Below are 20,503 nucleotides of genomic sequence, written 5' to 3'. Positions count from 1 at the left end.
TGTGTCATGAGCCAAAATATGATTAATCTAATTGTACACACCTGTGTGTATTAAAAATAGTCTTACAAAACCAATTTATTTTATTAGTTGTACAATATTTACTAAATCCATTATTCTTTTTCAAACTTTTCTTAACAGTCCATTTTCACTTAGTTAAATATTTGGTTATTGAAGTGCTTTATTTCAAACTCGAATAAAATGAGTATTTTTCTTTTCCCTTTTTTTTTCAGAGGGTGAGAGAGAGGCAGGGAGGGAGAGACAGGAACATCGAGCTGCGCCTCTACGTGCCCTGACTGGGGAGTCGAACCAGCAACTTCCTTGCTCCAGACGAGCTCCAACTGAGCTATCTGGTCAGGGCTTAACTTTGTATTTTAGAACTGGAGAGGAAGGGAGAGAGAGCAGAGGGGGAAAGAAAGCGTTCCTCTGTTGTTCCAGTCAGTCGTGTACTCGTTGGCTGTTCCCTGTGTGCCCTGACTGAGAGTGGAACCCGCAACCTTTCAGGCTGACGCTCTTTTTTTTTTTTTTGTATTCTTCCGAAGTGAGAAGTGGGGAGGCAGACAGACAGACTCCCACATGTGCCCGACAGGGATTACTCGGGATGCTCACCCGGGGGCAATGCTCTGCCCATCTGGGGTGTTGCTCCGCTGTAACTGGAGCCATTCTAGCCCTTGAGGTGGAGGCCATGGAGCCATCCTCAGTGCCCGGGCCAACTTTGCTCCAATAGAGCCTTAGCTGTGGGAAGGGAAGAGAGAGATAGAAAGGAGAGGGGGAAGGGTGGAGAAGCAGATGGGCGCTTCTCCTGTGTGCCCTGACCAGGAATTGAACCCGGGACTTCCACACACTGGGCCGACACTCTACTGCTGAGCCAACCAGCCAGGGTCTCTGGCTGAGGCTCTTAACTGACTGAAGTAACCTGTCAGGGCTGAATATTTTTCAATTTTAATGAGTCAAGAAGCGGTAAGTATGTTTTTTTAAAAACCCTTAGTCTCTAGTAAGATCTTTAAAGTTTTTTTTCACTATTATTTTCCCCCCTCTTTATCTTTACCTGTATACCTATTGACTTATGTCTATAAGCTAGCAGAATGTAAAAGCTTTAGATGATATGTAAAGGAATGGGATCCCTACCTTTTTTTTTTTTTAGGTGCTAGAAGGGGACATAATGAGGCAGATTCCTGCATGTGCCCTGACCAGGATCCACCGGCAACCTTATCCGGGGCCAATGCTCGAGTACTGAGTTATTTTTTAGTGCCTGGGCTGATGTGCTCCAGTGGAGCCATCCTTAGCACCCAAGGCCATGCTTGAACCAATCAAGCCACTGCCTTTGGGAGGGGAAGAGGGAGTGGAGAGGGATAGGGTGGGGGTGAGAACCAGATGGTTACTTCTCCTGTGTGCCCTGACCAGGAATCAAACCTAGGACATCTATGCACTGGGCCGACACTCTATCCACTAAGCCACTGGCATGATCCCCCACCATTTTTAAAATAATGTCTGGGTTCATGTCTTTGTATCTTTCATCCTTTCTACTAGTTCCACTTCACTTTGGTTAATAGGAGGTTCAGTTCTACACATGCTGGGTCAACGCTCTATCCACTGAGCCAACAGGCCAGGGCCTGGAGGAGAGGTTTAAATGAAACAAACCTGGTATAAGAAGCTGGGTGATATCCATATGCAGATTCATTTTATTATTTTATTTACTCTTTTATATGTTTGAAAATAAACAAAACATTTTTAAATATATGAGATAATTAAAAGTTAAAAATAGTTTCTGGTTCTGACCAGTTGGCTCTGTGGGTAGAGCATTGGCCCAGCATGTGGATGTCCTGGGTTCAATCTCTGGTCAGGGCATTCATGAGAAGCCACCATCTGCTTCTCTGCCCCTCTCTTTCCTCCTTTTCTCTCTCTTCCCCTCTCGCAGCCAGTGGCTCATTTAGTCCGAGTATCAGCTTCAGGTGGTGAGGATAGCTCGGTTGATTCGAGCATCAGACCCAGAGGGCGTTGCAGGGTGGATACCAGTCAGGGAGCATGAAGGATTCTGTCTCTCTATCTCTCCTCCTCTTACTTAAAAAAATTGTTTCTGATTTGTGGTTCTTCATAATTTGTCACATTTTGAAGGCATCAAAGAGGTATCAAATTCAACCTTATCTTTTTCTGAGATGCAATTCCTATCCATGAATATTTTCGAAGTATAAAGTCTAAAAGAAAAAAATTTCATTCTATAAACAACTGTTTCATGAAATATTGGCTTTATTTTTAAAAGATTAAAGTATCAGAATTACTTAACAATTTGAGAGTTGATTAAGAAAAATATGTACTTTAATCACACCTAATTTTGGCCTGTTATTCTGCCTAATGTATATTTTTTCATGCTACAAAGTCAACATTTCAAAAGTTAAAATTGTGACCCTGGCTGGTGGCTCAGAGGATAGAGCATCAGCCTGGAGAATGGATGTTCTGGGTTCAATCCTTGGCCAGGGCACACAGGAGAAGAGACCAACAACCATCTGTTTCTCTCCCCTTTCTCTCTCTATTCCTCTGCCACAACCAGCTCTATCAGTTCAAGTGTAGTCCCAGGCACTGGGGAGAGCTTAGTTGGTCCCAGCATGTCAACCTCAGGCACTTAAAATAGCTTGGTACTCAGGCATTGACCTTAGACTGAGTTGCCAGGTTGATCCTGGTTGGGTGCATGTGGACTCTGCCTCACTATCTCTCCTTCTCTCACCTAAAAAATAAAAAAAGGTAAAAAAAAAAAAAGTAAAAAAAGAGTAAAAAATTTCAAACTACTAATGTATTATTTAATATAAAAGCACATTGGCCTTGGCCAGCTGGCTCAGTGAATAAAATGTTCATCTGGTACATTGCCAGAGGTCATGGGTTCAACCCCTAGTCAGACACAAGTGAGAGGCAATCAATGAGTACACAACTAAATGAAATAACAAAGTGAAACAACAGGTTGATGCTTCTCTTTCTCTCTCCCTCTGTCTTTCTCTCAAATCAATAGAAAAAAAAATAATATAGGAAAGCACATTAACTTACAACATTGTCGGCCCAGTCTGCTAGCACTGTTGAGATATAGTTCACGGCATTCAGAATTGCGCAGTACCAAAAGCCAAGGGGAGCTCTAGTCTCTTCTTTCATCACCTGAGTCAGCCGTATCCTAAAATCATCCACTAAGTCCTTCTGTAGCTCCAGGAACTGCAGCTTTCTGGAAGCTATGGGAAGACTTCTATACCTGTCTGTGGAGACAGTTAACAAGACATATGAAGATTTTTGGTACTGTATATAATACAGTTATAGGTTTCCACTATTGACATGTTTTGCTGTATTTGTCAAAAATTTATCGACCATTCAGTACTGGCTGGATAGCTTAGCTGGTTAGAGCATCGTCCTGATATGCAAAGATTGCTGGTTTGATCATTGGTGTGGGCACATACAGGTACAGATCGATGCTTCTGTCCCTCTCTCTCTCCTTTCCCTTCTCTCTGAAATCAATAAATAAAAATGTTTTAAAAAATAATTAACCAAGTATGTATCTATTTCTAAGCTTTCTAAGGATATTTCACAAGTACATGTATTTGTCAAAACTCACTGTACTGTATACATAAAGTTTATGTATTTCACTATATAGAAATCATACCTCAGTTTTTAAAAAAGGTGTATAAGATAAATCATATACAGGAATCAACCTGCTTCTTCAATAAATAAATTATTTTTTTTAAAAGAAAGGGGGAACTAGAATAGGTAAAAAGTAGTATCTACTTGAGAATTTACAGGTGAAATGTCAAGATGTCTAAAATGTTCTTTAAAATATTCCAGGAAAACAAGAGTTGGGGAGAAAAATATATAATAGAGAAGTGATCATTGTTTTTAAATCTTAGTAACAGATACCTGAGGGTTTATTATATTATGCTACTTTTGTATATATTTGAAAATATCCTGAAGAAAAAGTTCTTTATAAGCCATGAGTTTTTCTAAATTTTTTGTGTTTGTGTTTTTTATATATATTTTTCTTACAGTTAGGAATATGGAATTATTTACTAACCAGGCTGCAATGACACTTCTTCAGGTTACACATACAGGCCCAAGAAATGGACAACACAGAGGATGGTGGTAATGAGCGCTCAGTGGCACCTGGAGAACCGGAAGGCCTGCAGGAGGCGACGCAGATCTCTACAGACCAACCAAAGCTAGAGATGGCCAGGCCGCCTGTGGCCAGACTATTCTCGCACTATAAGAAGAGTTTCTATTACTACTCCAGTCCTAAAGTTACTTTATTTTACTTTACTGCAATCTTTCATATATCAAAGTAAAGGAAATATTTAGAATTTTGGTCCATCACCATTTACTGAAGACACTTAAACTAAATGGCAAGAGAATTCAGGTAATAAAATCAATTTCTTATTTGTTTTTATGTAACAATTCAGGAATTTCCCCTTCATATATACCAATGTTTAAGATCTTACTTAAATTATTAAAAATTTAAAACCTATGATATTATGCTAGAATTTTGCAAAAATAGAAACTAAATTTGAAGATCTTATAATAGTGACTATGTAATATTAATTCTGTTGAACTACTTGAAAAGTACCATAGGATGAGTTCGTTCTTTTAAAACAAAGTTTTATCTAAAAAGTCCTACACTTACCAGTTATAACTAAGAGTAGAGTCATAAAAGTTTCAGCACAATCTGGAACTTTCATCTCATCCATGTCAGTGATATCCTTATATTGGGATATCCAAGCAGCTTCTGATGAAAGCACTGAGTCCATTGTTTGAAGAACAACTGATATGCAAAAAAAGAAAAAAAGAAAAAAAAAGGGTTTATGGAACATAGTTACAATCATTTCTAATTTTTCAATTCACAATTTTTTAGAAATACACTATCTTACATGCTCTATTTTAAAGTTAAACAAGATATGTCTCCCTCCTCAGCCCTACCCAAAATCTTCAAAACAGTTATGCTGACTAGACAACCTGCATCTAAAATGATTCTACCAAGAACAGAAATACTGTCTATAAAAATCTATGAAACAGTTAACTATATACTCTACTGGCTTAAATATTAGACTCTAGAAACATGTAGAGTGCAATTACAGAAAAAACTGATGTTGAAGAAAAGAAAATGGTCTCTGAATGCAACTTGGTAAACTCTGACCAAGAAATGCTTATATGAGGAAAAACACCAAAAATGAATACACACATGGAGACATCTCTCCCCTTCTATGGCCACATGAGCACTTACATTTTCTCTCCACTGTCAACCACCTCTGAAAACAGGTTTCCTCTGATAGAATATGTGTACAGTTAGCAAAAGTGCTAGGATAGCCATGAACACTGTGGAGCTCCCTTTCAAACAACAGCACCTCATCCACCAAATGACAGAAGAGGTTATCATCATAAAGAACACAAGAAATATCAGCAGCTAACTTCTCCAGAACCAGTGCCATAAGGCCCGGAGAAAATTCAAGCTAAAAGAAATACATAAGGAAGCATAAGGTGATATAAACAACAAGGTCATGGACACTCTAAAACAAACACTTAGGACCGAGCTCTTACCCTGGCATTTACTGCACAGCCAACTTTGTCTAATATTGGCTGAACCTTCTCATCCAGAAACTGAGTGTGGTTCCCAATCCACAGACGCACCTGAGCCAAGTACCATTCAGGCTAGGAAGGAGGCAAAAGAGTCTGACTTCTTTAGTCATTTCGACTAGAAAGTTACAATCAAATGGCTCTATTTCATTGTATACACACAGCAATTCCTATATGTAAGAGCACAATTTCTACTCTGAACTTTAAACTCATACAGAGCTTACTCATCAAATGTCTCCTAATATACTCCCAACAAATTCTAATAATGTGGCTTACATCAATAAACTCATAAATGCACAAATGCTATGTATATTTATTTATTTAAGTTTATAATTTTAACCATTTTTAATTGTATAATTTTAGTGAATGGCATTAATTACATTCCTATTTCTGTACAAGCATCACAACTACTCATTCAAAGAATTTTTTTCTTTTCTTTTTTAAAAAAGATTTTATTTGTTGATTTTTATAGAGAGAAGAGAGAAAAAGAAGGGGAAGAGCAGGAAGCATTAACTTATACTTGCCTCTCATATGTGTTTGACTGGCCAAGCCTGGGGTTTCAAATCTGCAACCTCAGCATTCCAGGGCAATGCTCTCTCCACTGTGCCAACATAAGTCAGGCATTGCCATGTATATTTAAAATCTAGCATCACAAATGGGCAAAAATTAAAAGCAATCCCCTTAAGATCAGGAATAAGGCAGGGGTGCCCCCTTTCACCACTCTTATTCAACATAGTTCTGGAAGTCCTAGCCACAGCAATCAGACAAGAAAAAGAAATAAAAGGCATCCAAATTGGAAAAGAAGAAGTAAAACTATCATTATTTGCAGATGACATGATATTGTATATAGAAAACCCTAAAGTCTCAGTCAAAAAACTACTAGACCTGATAAATGATTTTGGCAAGGTGGCAGGATATAAAATCAATACTCAGAAATCAGAGGCATTTTTATACACTAATAATGAACTGTCAGAAAGAGAAATCAAGGAATCAATCCCCTTTACCATTGCAACCAAAAAAATAAAGTACCTAGGAATAAATCTAACCAAGGAGATGAAAGACTTGTACTCGGAAAATTATAAAACATTGATAAAAGAAATCAGGGAAGATACGAATAAGTGGAGGCATATGCCGTGCTCATGGTTAGGAAGAATAAACATCATTAAAATGTCTATATTACCCAAAGCAATTTATAAATTCAATGCAATACCAATTAAAATACCAATGACTTACTTCAAAGACATAGAACACATATTCCAAAAATTTATATGGAACCAAAAGAGAACACAAATAGCCTCAGTAATCTTGAAAAGGAAGAAAAAAGCGGGAGGTATCACACTTCCAGATATCAAGTTATATTATAAGGCCATTGTACTCAAAACAGCATGGTACTGGCATAAGAACAGGCACATAGATCAATGGAACAGAACAGAGAACCCAGAAATAAACCCACAGCTCTATGGACAACTGATATTTGATAAAGGAGGTAAGACAATACAATGGAGTAAAAAGACAGCCTCTTCAACAAATGGTGTTGGGAAAACTGGACAGCTACCTGCAAAAAAATGAAACTAGACCACCAACTTACACCACTCACAAAAATAAACTCAAAATGAATAAAAGACTTGAATGTAAGCCATGAAACCATAAGCATCTTAGAAGAAAACATAGGCAGTAAGCTCTCTGACATCTCTCGCAGCAATATATTTGCTGATTTGTCTCCACAGGCAAGTGAAATAAAAGACAGGATAAACAAATGGGACTTTATCAAACTAAAAAGCTTCTGCACAGCTAAAGACAATAAGAACAGAATAAAAAGACAAACTACACAATGGGAGAATATATTTGACATAGCGTCTGATAAGGGGTTAATAACCAAAATTTATAAAGAACTTGTAAAACTTAATACCAGGAAGACAAACAATCCAATCCAAAAATGGGCAAAAGAAATGAATAGACACTTCTCCAAAGAGGACACATAGATGGCCAACAGGCATATGAAAAAATGTTCAACATCACTAATGATTAGAGAAATGCAGCCCTGGCTGGCTGGCTCAGTGGTAGAGCATCGGCCTGGCGTGCGGGGAACCCGGGTTCGATTCCTGGCCAGGGCACATAGGAGAAGCGCCCATTTGCTTGTCCACCCCCTCCCTCCTTCCTCTCTGTCTCTCTCTTCCCCTCCCGCAGCCAAGGCTCCATTGGAGCAAAGATGGCCTGGGCTCTGGGGATGGCTCCTTGGCCTCTGCCCCAGGCGCTAAAGTGGCTCTGGTCACAGCAGAGCGACACCCCTGGTGGGCAGAGCGTCGCCCCTGGTGGGCGTGCCGGGTGGCTCCCGGTCGGGCGCATGCGGGAGTCTGTCTGACTGTCTCTCCCCGTTTCCAGCTTCAGAAAAATACAAAAAAAAAAAAAATAATGATTAGAGAAATGCAAATTAAAACCACAATGAAATATCACCTCACACCAGTCAGAATGGCGCTCATCAATAAAACAACACAGAATAAGTGCTGGCGAGGATGTGGAGAAAAGGGAACCCTCCTGCACTGCTGGTGGGAATGCAGACTGGTGCAGCCACTGTGGAAAACAGTATGGAGATTTCTCAAGAAATGAAAAATCGAACTGCCTTTTGACCCAGCTATACCACTGTTAGGAATATACCTCAAGAACACCATAGCACTGTTTGAAAAGAAGAAATGCACCCCCATGTTTATGGCAGCATTGTTCACAATAGCCAAGATGGAAACAGCCCAAGTGTCCATCAGAGGACGAGTGGATTAAAAAGCTTTGGTATATATATACTATGGAATACTACTCAGCCATAAGAAATGATGACATAGGATCTTTTACAACAACATGGATGGGCCTTGATAACATTATACTGAGACTGAGTGAAAGAAGTAAATCAGAAAAAACTAAGAACTATATGATTCCATACATAGGTGGGACATAAAGATGAAACTCAGAGACATGAACAACAGTGTTGGGGTTACAGGGTGGGGGGAGGAGAGGAAGGGGGTTGGGGGAGGGGAGGGGCACAAAGATCATGGCTTTTCAGCATTTGCCATATTCCCCCCTTAATCTATAGACAGACAGCAAATATTTACGTATGGTGTTCCCACTATAAAGACTGCTGTCTTAGGGACAAATGCTGATAAACTATTTCAGCAGTTCCTCCTTCTTCAAAGACTTATATGTCAACATAGAGCTCCATGTTTCATAGGACATACTCAAGCTCACTCCATGCTCCCTGGAGCTTTAGCACAAGGGAATGCCCCCCTTTTTTTGTAGTATTTTTTCTTTTATTTATTTATTTTTTGTATTTTTCTGAGGATGGAGATGGGGAGGCAGTCAGACAGACTCCTGCATGCGCCTGACTGGGATCCACCTGGCATGCCTACCAGGGGGGAATGCTCTGCCCATCTGGGGTGTTGCTCTGTTACAACCGGAGCCATTCTAGCGACTGGGGCAGAGGCCATGGGGCCATCCTTAGTGCCCGGGGTGGCTTTGCTCCGGTGGAGCCTTGACGGTGGGAGGGAGGAGAGAGATGGAGAGGAAGGAGAGGGGGAGGGGTGGAGAGGTAGATGGGCGCTTCTCCTGTATGCTCTGGCCAGGAATCGAACCCGGGAATCCTGCACACCAGGCCAATGACTCCGACGGGACTACCATATCATGCTTTTTACTTAAAAAAAAAAATTTTACATTTCTTTTGAATGCTGATGAACAGGAGACACCAAATCTTTTTCGCCTGCAAACTACTACCTTCTTTATTAGATCTAGCTAATAACACTGTTTTGCCTTTTCCAAATAGCTCCAGATATATGGAAAAGATTTATATAGGCGGATGGGGATCCTCAAACCCCTCAGCGAGATCTTCTGAGAATGGCTTTTAAGATACCTAGAGGCAGAAAAAGCCCAATAGATTTCAGGGGAACTACCAGCTTTTAGGATACACCCTTAAAGGCTCCAACACCCCAAAGGGGTCTCATAGGATGCCATCTGGGTCCTGCTTCAATAGTGGAAAGGAAGGTCATTGAGCTAAAGCCTGCCAGGCTTACATGCCTCTGCTGTGAGGAAACAGGGACACTGGAAGGTGGGCTTCCCCCTCGCTCCTCTAAGGGAGGGTTCAGTCTCTTCCAGCCCTGCTCCAGCCACCTATGACCTAACCTTGCCCAGAAAGCTGGGTTTTGCCACTGGGGGCTGAAGGTGCCCAGGGCCATCGGCCCCATCTATGACACTGTGGACGAGCCTGGGGTGTTTCTTCCGAGAAGCAGGTAAACTGATCTCATTTGCACAAGGGCCACTTAACTATGTTTTGCCTGAATAGTCAGGTTTTTTAATCTTCCCTCAAAGATCTCTGTTGTGGGTGTTGATAGTCCTATTTTCTGCTGCTTTGCTTAATATATAGTGTTTCCTTTATCCCTCCTACCTCAATGCCCCACTCATATTTCAGGCCGGGACCTACTCCTAATTTAGAGCTCTCTTTCCTCCTTTTGTCAACTTGTATTATGAATTTACCTTTGCCACCCAGCTTAGTGTATCCCAAGGTTCTCTTTACCATGCCACAGTCACAGAGCTCCAGGGAAAAGCAACCTGGTCTCAACTCTCCAGGCAGAGGAGAACGGAAGCTCCATATCCACGCATGCTGCAGATGGCTTTTTCCAGTCTGCCTGAATCATTGCCAGCTAGAAGCAGCAGTCATTGGGATTTGGACAATAGCTGCAAAGTATAGAATTGTGACAACAATTCCAGTGCCATGCGGATTTTTCCTGTGGGGAACTTTCCTGGACTCCTGCTCCCTGTGACAGCTCCTAACAGACTGAACTGTGGTTGGGTTGCATTTTTCAGGGATTTGGCATGGTGATGGGGCCAACTTGGACTTGGGGAACATGTTAAGGACACTACTCTTTTAGGGATTCTTGCTGTATTGGCCAAGAGTTTGCTTAAAGGCTTTTAATCACTGTAAAAAAAATAGAGGACTGGATGAAGAAGATGGGGCACATATACACCATGGTATACTATTCAGCTAGGAGAAATGATGACATCGGATCACTTACATCGGAATGGTGGGGTCTTGGTAGCATTGTGCGAGGTGAAATAAGCGAATCAGAAAAAAACAGGAACTGCAGGATTCCATACATTGGTGGGACATAAAAGCAAGACTAAGAGGCATGGACAGGAATGTGGTGGTTACGGGGGGTGGAGTGAGGGAAGGAGGGAGAGGGGGAGGGGGAGGGGTACAGAGAGAACTGGATGGAGGGTGGCGGAGGACATCTCTCTTCGGTGATGGGTATGCAACAGAACTAAATGACAAGATAACCTGGAAATGTTTTCTTTGAATGTATGTACCCTGATTTATTGATGTCACCCCATTAAAATAAAAATTTATTTTTAAAAAAAAAAAATCTAGCATCACAAAGAACTGATGACCTTTAAAGTGTTTCCTTTTTTTTTTTTTTGAAATAACATTCCAAAATAATTTTTAAACTTTATTTTCTGCTTTTTCTTTGCAAAAGGTAAATTAAAAAAAAAAATTTGGCTGGTCTACATTAAAAAAAATTATACGCCTGACCTGTGGTGGCGCAGTGGGATAAAGCCTCGACCTGGAAATGCTGAGGTTGCTGGTTCGAAACCCTGGGCTTGCCTGGTCAAGGCACATATGGGAGTTGATGCTTCCAGCTCCTCCCCCCCTTCTCTCTCTCTGTCTCTCCTCTCTCTCTCTCCCTCTCCTCTCTAAAAAAAAAAAGAAATAAAAAAAATTATATATGCCGTAAAACAGGATAATTATAGGAAAGGAAATGTAAGCACACTGCAATTTAAATTATCTCTAGAAATGATTCTATAAGTCTTCTAAGTTTTGCTTGACAAGGATTCAGAAACATTTGCTTAATGGTAAATCCCTGTTTTGCGCTAGATGTCAGAAATAAAAAAATGAATAAAAGCATTCTTTAATCACAGGAGCTGCATGGTTTAGCCTTGATGTCAGAGAACTAGGACCACACTTTAAAAATCAGCCACATATACATACATATACAATGGAACATTATGTGGCTGTGAAAAAGAAGGAAATTTTACCTTTTGTGACAACATGGACAAACCTGGAAACTATTATGCTAAGTAAAATAAGCCAGGCAGAGAAAGAAAAATATCATATGATCTCACTCATTTGAGGAATCCAATGAACAATGTGAACTGAAGAACAGAATAGAGGCAGAGGCGGGATCAAAGGGACCAGAGGGAAAGTGAATAGAGGGAAAGGGGATGAGAGAATGGGATCAGAAAAGGGAAAGAGATTGGTGCAATTATATTTACATAACACAGCGTTATAGAGAGCAAGAAAGCAAATTTTGGAGGGAAGAAGGGGGGTGTTGGGGGGACAAGGGGATGTTGAGGGGAACATGGGGGTGGGGGAATTGTATTCTGTGGGACACTTGAATCTATGTAAGCACAATAAATTAAAATCAATAAAAAAAAAGAAAAAGAAAGCAGCCACATAACTCACAATTTCCTTACCTCAAATTATTACTGCCTCTCTACAGCTTTAGATTTATTGCTTTGCTCACTACTTACTAATTGCTTGTACTCTTCTTTGCACCAACACCATCCAAAAGAGGAGGAAACCCATAAAGTACAAAAGAGCAAGCTGAACTTAAGAACCAGAAATCCATTGCCAGCCCACTCTACCTATGGAAACAACTTCCTACCTCTGAATTCCTTAAAAATTCTATGCCCTGGCTGGGGAGCTCAGTTGGTTAGAGTATCCTCCTGATATACCAAGATTGCAGGTTCAATCCCTGTAGGTGGAGCACAGAGCATTTACCTAGCGCTGTGGCTGATGCAATGCTGTGAGAATACTCCAGCTCCCGGAACCCTCCTGGGCACACCCAGGAAGGAAGCTCACCCACTGTGTGGAAATGACTCAGTGCCGGCCACTGACCTTTTTTGGCCATTTGTCCTACCATACCATCCTATTGTCTGAACCCATCTATATAAGCTTGCTTACTTCCTGAATAAAGTGGATCTGTGTCACTGAACCTGGTTCCTGGAGTCGGGTCTTTGGGTCTCTGTCGTCCTCACCCCTGGCAGGACTTGTCCACAAATCCCCAGTCAGAGTACATACAAGAATCAACCAATGAACACATAATAACAATGTTTCTCTTTCTCTCTCCTTTCCTTTCTCTAAAATCAAGAAAAATAAAGTAAATTCTAAATAGCCTTTATAAACTTGAAGGAACAATTTACATGTGAATTCAGTTGTAAAAAGTACCATCGCACAGCCCAGGGGAAACCTGAGAAACTGGTCAGATGAGGTGACAGTGAGTGAGCTGATTCCTACAATGTATCAACACAAGTCCCAAAATATATCTACAAGGGGCAGTGACAAAGCAGAAATTTACCTCTTTAGAGAAAAACCAGAAATGTGAATAGAATCAAATATTTTTTAACTTTTTTATTTTTGATGAGATCGAGAATGACAGAAAGGGAGAAAGAGGGAGGAAAGATGAGAAGCATCAACTAGTAGTTACATCACTTTAGTTATTCATTGATACCTGCCTTGAGGAGGAGGGAGGGGCCTGAAACAGAGCCAGTGACCCCTGGCTCAAGCCAGCGACCCTGGGCTTCTAGAGGGCAAGCTTGGAATCATGTCCGCAAACCTGCACTCAAGCCAATGAGCCTGTGCTCACGCTGGCAACCTCATGGTTTCGAACGAGGGACCTCAGCATCCCAGGCCAGCACTCTATCCACTGTGCCACAACCAGGGCAGGCTAGAATCAAATTCTAACTTAAACAAAGAAAAGTACAGACACCCTTAACACTTGCTATTATAAAAATCAAGAGTCAGAGCTGGCAGAGCACACCTTGCTTAGAACGTTAGTCTGTTGGTTCCCTCTGAAGTGATACCTGAACCTCTTCTGAAGGGGAGTCAGCATAACCTGGATGGGCAGAAGGACAGAAGTGGATGCAGGAGGAGAGCACGTTTCTGGAGGCTGTTTTGGCTCTGTAAGTAATTCGTCTCTGGCATAGTCGAGTCAAGGGAAAAGAATCAAAAGCACACATGTATATATATGCACACAATCCAGTTTTCCAACAAAGATGTAAGATACTATAACGCTAACAAAATTAGGAGATATTTCAAAATTAACATGAAGTGATAAAAAAAAGCATTTGATTTTTGTAAATTAAACAAGAACATCAAAAAATCAAATGACATTCTGACCTGTGGTGGCGCAGTGGATAAAGTGTCGACCTGGAAATGCTGAGGTCGCCGGTTCGAAATCCTGGGCTTGCCTGGTCAAGGCACATATGGGAGTTGATGCTTCCAGCTCCTCCCCCCTTCTTTCTCTCTGTCTCTCTCTCCTCTCTCTCCCTCTCTGTCTCTCTCTCTCCCTCTTTCTCTCCTCTCTAAAAATAAATAAATAAATAAATAAAAAATCAAACGACAAGTCAAAGAAAGTTGTTTGATTATGCAAACAAGATGCAAAACCAACCTTTATTTCTTTGCTGAAAATGCACCATAGAAAAGGCTGAAAGTACTGGAGTATCTGCACGTTCCCTGACCCCCTAATTTTTGTGAGCAGTGTGTGTAACAATTATAATACAGTCACTATGTAATCTACCTATACATTCTACATGATTTAAGTTAAAAATGCAGGAAAATGTTATTAGAATTAATCTGTTTTTAAGTAGTAAGAAACATTCAAGTAATCATTTGATTGAATTAACACAAAGTTAATAGGTTTTCTATCAATTGCACATTTTTTCTGTTGTCCCAGAGACCATGTCAGGCACACTTGGGTCAGTCACGTACTTTAGGCTAAGCCACGCCCCCCACCCCTATACAATTCACTAAGAAAGAAAAGTCTCCAACATTCCGTGAGCATATACAGATCAAGGCCAAGCCTGGGACTCCCACTTAGCTTGTTGTCCACTTTCACAAAGTTTTCCCCTCTAGCCACAAATCTACCATAGAAAATAAATTTCAGTAAGTTTTAACGCAAACAAAGATACGAAGTTTGTAGTTTCAGAAGCTGACAAAATACTGTCTCCAGGTTAGCCTGTGTCTCAGGAGCGCTGGCTGGTCGACTTAAGCCAGTGGTTTGAGACTGAGAGGGTGTGATGAATGGCCAGTGAAGCTGTGCTAAAACTTCCTCAAAATCACTGTAACAGAAAAGTAACACACATGCATCAGTGAGTACAATGATCACCAAATATCCACTTAGAAGCAATTGCCATAAACTAGGAGTAATTTCCTCACCTTGTAAGCCTGTCCTTGAGAATTTTATGCCAGAATTTCACAGTGGTTCTCACAAAACCAAGAAGATGAGTACAAGATGATTCCTGAAGCTGGATGTCAAGTTCTGCCATAGACACCAGGGTGGAGGCTGCCTCGGGGACATTACTGGTCATCAGATACTGCTGAATGCTGTCACTGTAAAACAAGGCAAAGCAAACTCAAGACAGGTCAGAGTAACTCCAAATGCAGAAAAACTGCGTCTCCCTCCTGGTTATACCAAATTACATGAGAAGCACCACACTAAAGTGGCTTTTTTCCTGACACCCATGTCTCCTGGAGCCCTGTGTCGCCACATTCAGCCCCCTCCCAAGCACAGTGGCCCATGTTCCGGGCCCTCCCTGCGCCATTCCCTTCCCACCCCTCCAGGAGAACAGAATCGCCTGGGTCACCTTCCCTCAGGCACCACTCATTTCTCATACATCTGCCCTTTACAGTCTTTAGTGTCTCCATCCAAGGGAATAATGTGAGTGGCACCTGGTAGGGTCAAACATGGTAATCTTCAATTTTTACCTACTTTGCCCAGCTGAATTTGAATATAGGAAATTGAAGGAGGAGGCACCTCAGAGCCCAAGCCTTTCAAGTTACTGTTACCAAAGTTCCAGATAAAATTTAAGGCAAGTTCTATAGCAAGGGTTGCAAACTCAAAGGCCTACAAAGGCCTAATAGGGAAAGTATGTTTAAAATGCAAAGTGGGGACCCTGGCCAGCTGGCTCAGTGGATAAGGTGTCGACCTGTAGCATCAGAGGTTGTGGGTTCAATTCTCTTCAGGGCATGTGTAAAGCAATCAAGGAGAACACAACTAAATAGAACAACTAAGTGAAACAAGAGTTAACACACACCCCCTTCCTCTCTTTCTCAAAGTAATGGACGTTTTCAATAAATAATAAATAAAACAAACAAAAGAATAAATAGCAAAGTGGGTGGAAGCAGCGCATCCTACGGCTCCAGCCACCTGAGGTCACATTAGAGTGTGTGTCTAATTTGGCCAAATCTTAAAAATTTTCTGGAGCAGAAGAAAATCAAAATTTTCATGTGAAAGTCAAACCAATTATTCAAATTCTTTAAAACAAGCCAAGTTCAATCTATCTTTAGGACAAATTCAGACTATGAGCTACCATTTGGGCTCTATAAAGCAAAATATTTTATGTTTGTTTTGATAAAAGTAACATTCCATATCTTAAGCCATCTAAGAATAAACAACAAAACGTAACCTTTTCAGTAATGAATCTCAGTTCAGGTCACCACTGTGGGAAATCTGAAGTAAGACCTCCACCTCCCGGCAGCCCACGCGCCTTCTACCTGGGCACTTGGTCGCTGCGCTGGAACAGGGCGGATGTGCGGACCCTACTCGCTGGTGTGCTGCGCTGCTTCAGTTATGCTCCTGGGGTGGGCCCAGCGCCCTCCTGACAGACAGGGACGTGCAGCCCCTGCCAGCCCCACTCTGCGCTCCTAGATTTCTTCTCCTCTCTCCACGAGCACTGTCTGCTTCTCGCTGTCACTGCTTCGGGCCTCAACAAGAACACTAAGCTCACGTTTGTGTTATTCTGTCAGCCCTTTTGGCCATCACGCTCATTCTCTCATTTTCTTTCTTCTCTCTTACTAATAGTTTTTTGTTTTTATTTTTGTATTTTTCTGAAGCTGGAAACAGGGAGAGACAGACAGACTCCCGCATGCGCCCGACCGGGATCCGCCCAACCGAGATCCACCCGGCACGCCTACCAGGGGCTACGCTCTGCCCTCCAGGGGGCGATGCTCTGCCCCTCCGGGGCATCGCTCTGTTGCGACCATAGCCACTCTAGCGCCTGGGGCAGAGGCCAAGGAGCCATCCCCAGCGCCCGGGCCATCTTTGCTCCAATGGAGCCTCGGCTGCGGGAGGGGAAGAGAGAGACAGAGAGGAAGGAGAGGGGGAGGGGTGGAGAAGCAGATGGGCGCTTCTCCTGTGTGCCCTGGCCGGGAATCGAACCCGGGACCTCTGCACGCCAGGCCGATGCTCTACCACTGAGCCAACCGGCCACGGCCACTAATAGGTTTTAATAAGATTCCCAACAGCCTGTTCAGGGACTTTAGTATCCAGTAGTTCTCTATTTTCTCTCTGGCATCACCAGTTTTCCCCCTCTACTGAATTTTTTTCTACCATAATAAATCCATAGTTTAATTTTTTCCTCTGAAAAAAGGACACTACTATTGACCTTACTCACCCTCCCAGTTACTCCTCCATTTCCTTCCTTCTCCTTTTAGCAAAAGTCCTCCAAAGAACAGTCTGCCTATACCAACTACCTCTGTCTTCTCTCCTCCCATCCTTCCTTGAATCCACATTGATCAAGTTTTTGCCTTGCACCATATCATAGATTCTCTTGTCAAGATCACCAAAAATTTCCACATGGCTAAACCTAGTGGTCAGTACCTATCTTCATCATGCTTGACCTATTAAACATGTGATACAGATGCTCCTTCCTGTTTGAGATGCTTTGCTTGACTTCTAACCTGGTTTTCTCCTTACCTTACTCTTTGTCCTTCTCACTCTCCTTTGCTGGCTTTTTCTCTTTCTCCCTGACCTCTGCATATTGAAATATCTGTCTTCAGATTTTTTCTTTTCAATGTCTATACTCACTTTGTGGTAGATCAAATGATGGTTTAAAACTATTTGCTCCCTCTCTTCTATGAGGATTGTACATCCATACCCTTGGGATAGAGAGAGAGAGAAAGAGAGAGAGAGAGAGGCATTCATTTGTTGCTCCACTTATTTATGCATTAATTGGTTGATTTCCATATGTGTCCTGACCAGGGATCGAACCCACATACCTTGGCATATTGGGATGCTCAAACCAACTCAGTTACCTGGCCAGGGCTAGATATGTCTTAAAATGTCTCTTCTGTGCACAGTATGCATGCTTATCCTATTGCAGGGCTGGGCTATGTGACCTTCTTTGCTCAGTAGAATAAATGGAAGTATGTGGTATATGTCACATGCAAGGAGCTTTAAATTGGGTTGTATTGTTTAATTTGGCCACTCATTTCTGCCCATAGTCATGAGTATGGTGTGTGCCAGACAGTGACTCAAAATTAGAAGCTAATTGAATCAGACAGCCTAAAGCAGAGCTATAGTCAATCTATTGCCTGTATATAACAGAAACAAACTGTAATCATTCAATTTGGGGGTTGTTTGTTACATCAACAATACTGACTAATAAAACTCCCCTTAAATTTTCCTGAATGCCAGGCTCATATATCCAGTTTCCAAGTGGGCGCCTCCATTTGAATGTCTAAAAGGCAACTCAACTCAATAGGTCCAAAAATAAGCTCTGGATCTTCTCTACAAATCTGGTCTTCAAGTTTTTCCTTTATGAACTAATAGAAACTCTAACCTGTTAGGACAAAAACCCTACACTCACACAGACTTCTTATTTTTGCTTATATTTCTTGCCCAATGTATCAACAAATTGTATTAGTTCTACTTTCAAAATAAATCTAGATCCTGAAAACTTTTCACTCCCTTTATTGGTGCCACTTTGGCCCAAGCCATTATCATTTTTACCTATTTAGTATGATAGCCATATCAATCCCCACAATGAGTTGGTCACCTTTGTTTTCTCTACTCACAGTCCCAACTCCTAAACATTACTAGAAAAAGTGCTTCTAGAGTGGGAAAAATGAAAATTAATCAGTAACTAACCAACAAATACCACCTGACCTCAGCTTGGTTATAGTTACCAATGAGTTACCTTTTAATTTTCTCTGATCACTCAGTACCACCTCAGTATCACCTCAGTGCACACCACCATTATCACTTACCTGAATAATTATTGATACTAGTTTTATTTTTTATGCTAAAATTTTTACAAAATTTATTTTGTCCTACACAATTACAGGAGTAACAGCTACACGAGAACCAAAAATATAGCATTTGGGGGCACTTCTATTCATTTTACTACCATAAGCATGTTTTATTACATGAACAGCAAAAATAGTTATAATTATAAAACTACTCTACTCGCAAATTTATTAAATGTGTTACAATGGAGGCTAATAATGCATAATATAAACAAAGGGTAAGTGTCCAAACATAGTCTCATAGTCTATATTATTCTGTATTTCACAATTAGAAACATGGGTTAGAATCTACCCAGAAATGCCATCATTCATATATCTGACCAAGCAGGTCAAGTTAGAAAACATTTCAAATCATTTTTCAAAATTTTACTTAATTTAGTTCTACAAGGACCTGGGTTATTTTGAAAGCCACTCAATTTACTCTAGCTTTTGTCCCTTACAACAGTCCTTTAAAAACACTAAATCAGATGGTGTCATTTCCTTGCTCAAATTTTTCTTTTCCTCAAATGGCTTCCCACGTCACTGAGAGTAAAAGTCAAGTCCTCATATAGTCTACAACACCCTTTACAATCTGCACAGACACCATCCCCACCCTGTTGCTCAAATTTCTTATCTATGACTAAGTTTTCTGACTCAGCTCTGGCCACACTGGCTTCTTTGCTATTCCTTGAACACACTGTCTGTTCATCTGCAGGGCATCGGTGTTTCTCATTCTCTCTCTCCAAGATGCTCTGTCACTAAGTATCTCTATGGCCTGTTTCCTTATCTCTTTCAGGGTTTTACTCAGATGTCACCTTCTCAATGAGGCCTTTCTTGACCACCCAATTTAAAATTACTCCAATTAAAGAAAGGAAATTTGAGAAGTTATTAAGCATGAGCTAACACTTTGAATGTGAGAGGAATTAAGTATTATTGAGACAGAAAGGCTGTAGATTACTAGTCCGTCTCACATTACTAGATGACTAATACCTTATTCTCCAATCTCCCATATAAAAAATGTGGATAGCGGCACTACCTACTTACCACACTGTTTAGAAAAATGAGACTTACACTTTCACTTCTTTAAAGAAGTGAGCTGCCTAATTAGCTGACTTTCCTTTAGTTCTTCATAGTCTTTATCTCAAAGTAATTAATCCTTGGTAAATAAATATTCTCTTCCATTTGAGGAAGAACAGGGAAATAGAAATAAAAATCTTATAGAGTTTTTTAAATTTTAATTTATTGTGTTTACATAGATTCTAGTGTCCCCTGAATAAATACCCCTTCCCTCATGTTCCCTACAACATCCCTCTTGCCCCTCTCCCACAACGCCCACCCCTTTCTCTCCAGGATTAGTTTTTCTGCTCTCTATAATGTTGTGCTATGTGTGTATAATTTCACCAATCTCTTTCCCTTTTCTGATCTCTTCCTATCATCCCCTTTCCCGCTGTCCACTTTCCCTCTGGTCCCTTTGAATCTGACTCTACCTCTATTCTGTTGCTCAGTTCACATTGTTCATTAAATTCCTCATATGAGTGAGGTCATATGATATATATTTTTTCTCTGCATGGCTTATTTCATTTAGCGTAATACTTTCCAGGTCCATCCATGTTGTCACAAAAGGTAAGATTTCCTTCTTTTTCACGGCCACATAGTATTCCATTGTGTATATGTACCACTGATTTTTAATTTACCTGTTCACTGACAAACACTTGGGCTGTTTCCAGATCTTGGCTATTGTAAACAATGCTGCAATAAACATGGGGGTGCATTTCTTCTTTTGAATAAGTGATTTGGTATTCTTAGGATATATTC

General features: G+C 41.0%; 1 protein-coding gene across 1 annotated transcript in view; it reads right to left on the bottom strand.

The window, feature by feature from the left end:
- Nucleotides 1-4,932: 4,932 nt before the first annotated feature.
- The window catches only part of LOC136310764 (RAD50-interacting protein 1-like), a 31,721-nt gene continuing 16,150 nt past the window's right edge, over nucleotides 4,933-20,503 (bottom strand). Inside the window, exons 2-5 of the mRNA XM_066239675.1 lie at nucleotides 14,840-15,013; nucleotides 14,593-14,742; nucleotides 13,443-13,599; nucleotides 4,933-5,664 (exon numbers count right to left, since the gene is read on the bottom strand). Coding sequence (XP_066095772.1) covers nucleotides 5,536-5,664; nucleotides 13,443-13,599; nucleotides 14,593-14,742; nucleotides 14,840-15,013 — 610 coding nt within the window. The 3' untranslated portion in view covers nucleotides 4,933-5,535. The remainder of the gene's footprint in view (nucleotides 5,665-13,442; nucleotides 13,600-14,592; nucleotides 14,743-14,839; nucleotides 15,014-20,503) is intronic.

This window comes from Saccopteryx bilineata, chromosome 7 (genome assembly GCF_036850765.1).
Source record: "Saccopteryx bilineata isolate mSacBil1 chromosome 7, mSacBil1_pri_phased_curated, whole genome shotgun sequence".
In the NCBI taxonomy this organism is placed as follows: domain Eukaryota; kingdom Metazoa; phylum Chordata; class Mammalia; order Chiroptera; family Emballonuridae; genus Saccopteryx; species Saccopteryx bilineata.
Note: the sequence above shows the minus strand (reverse complement) of the source record. Positions and strands in the feature narration are given on the sequence as shown.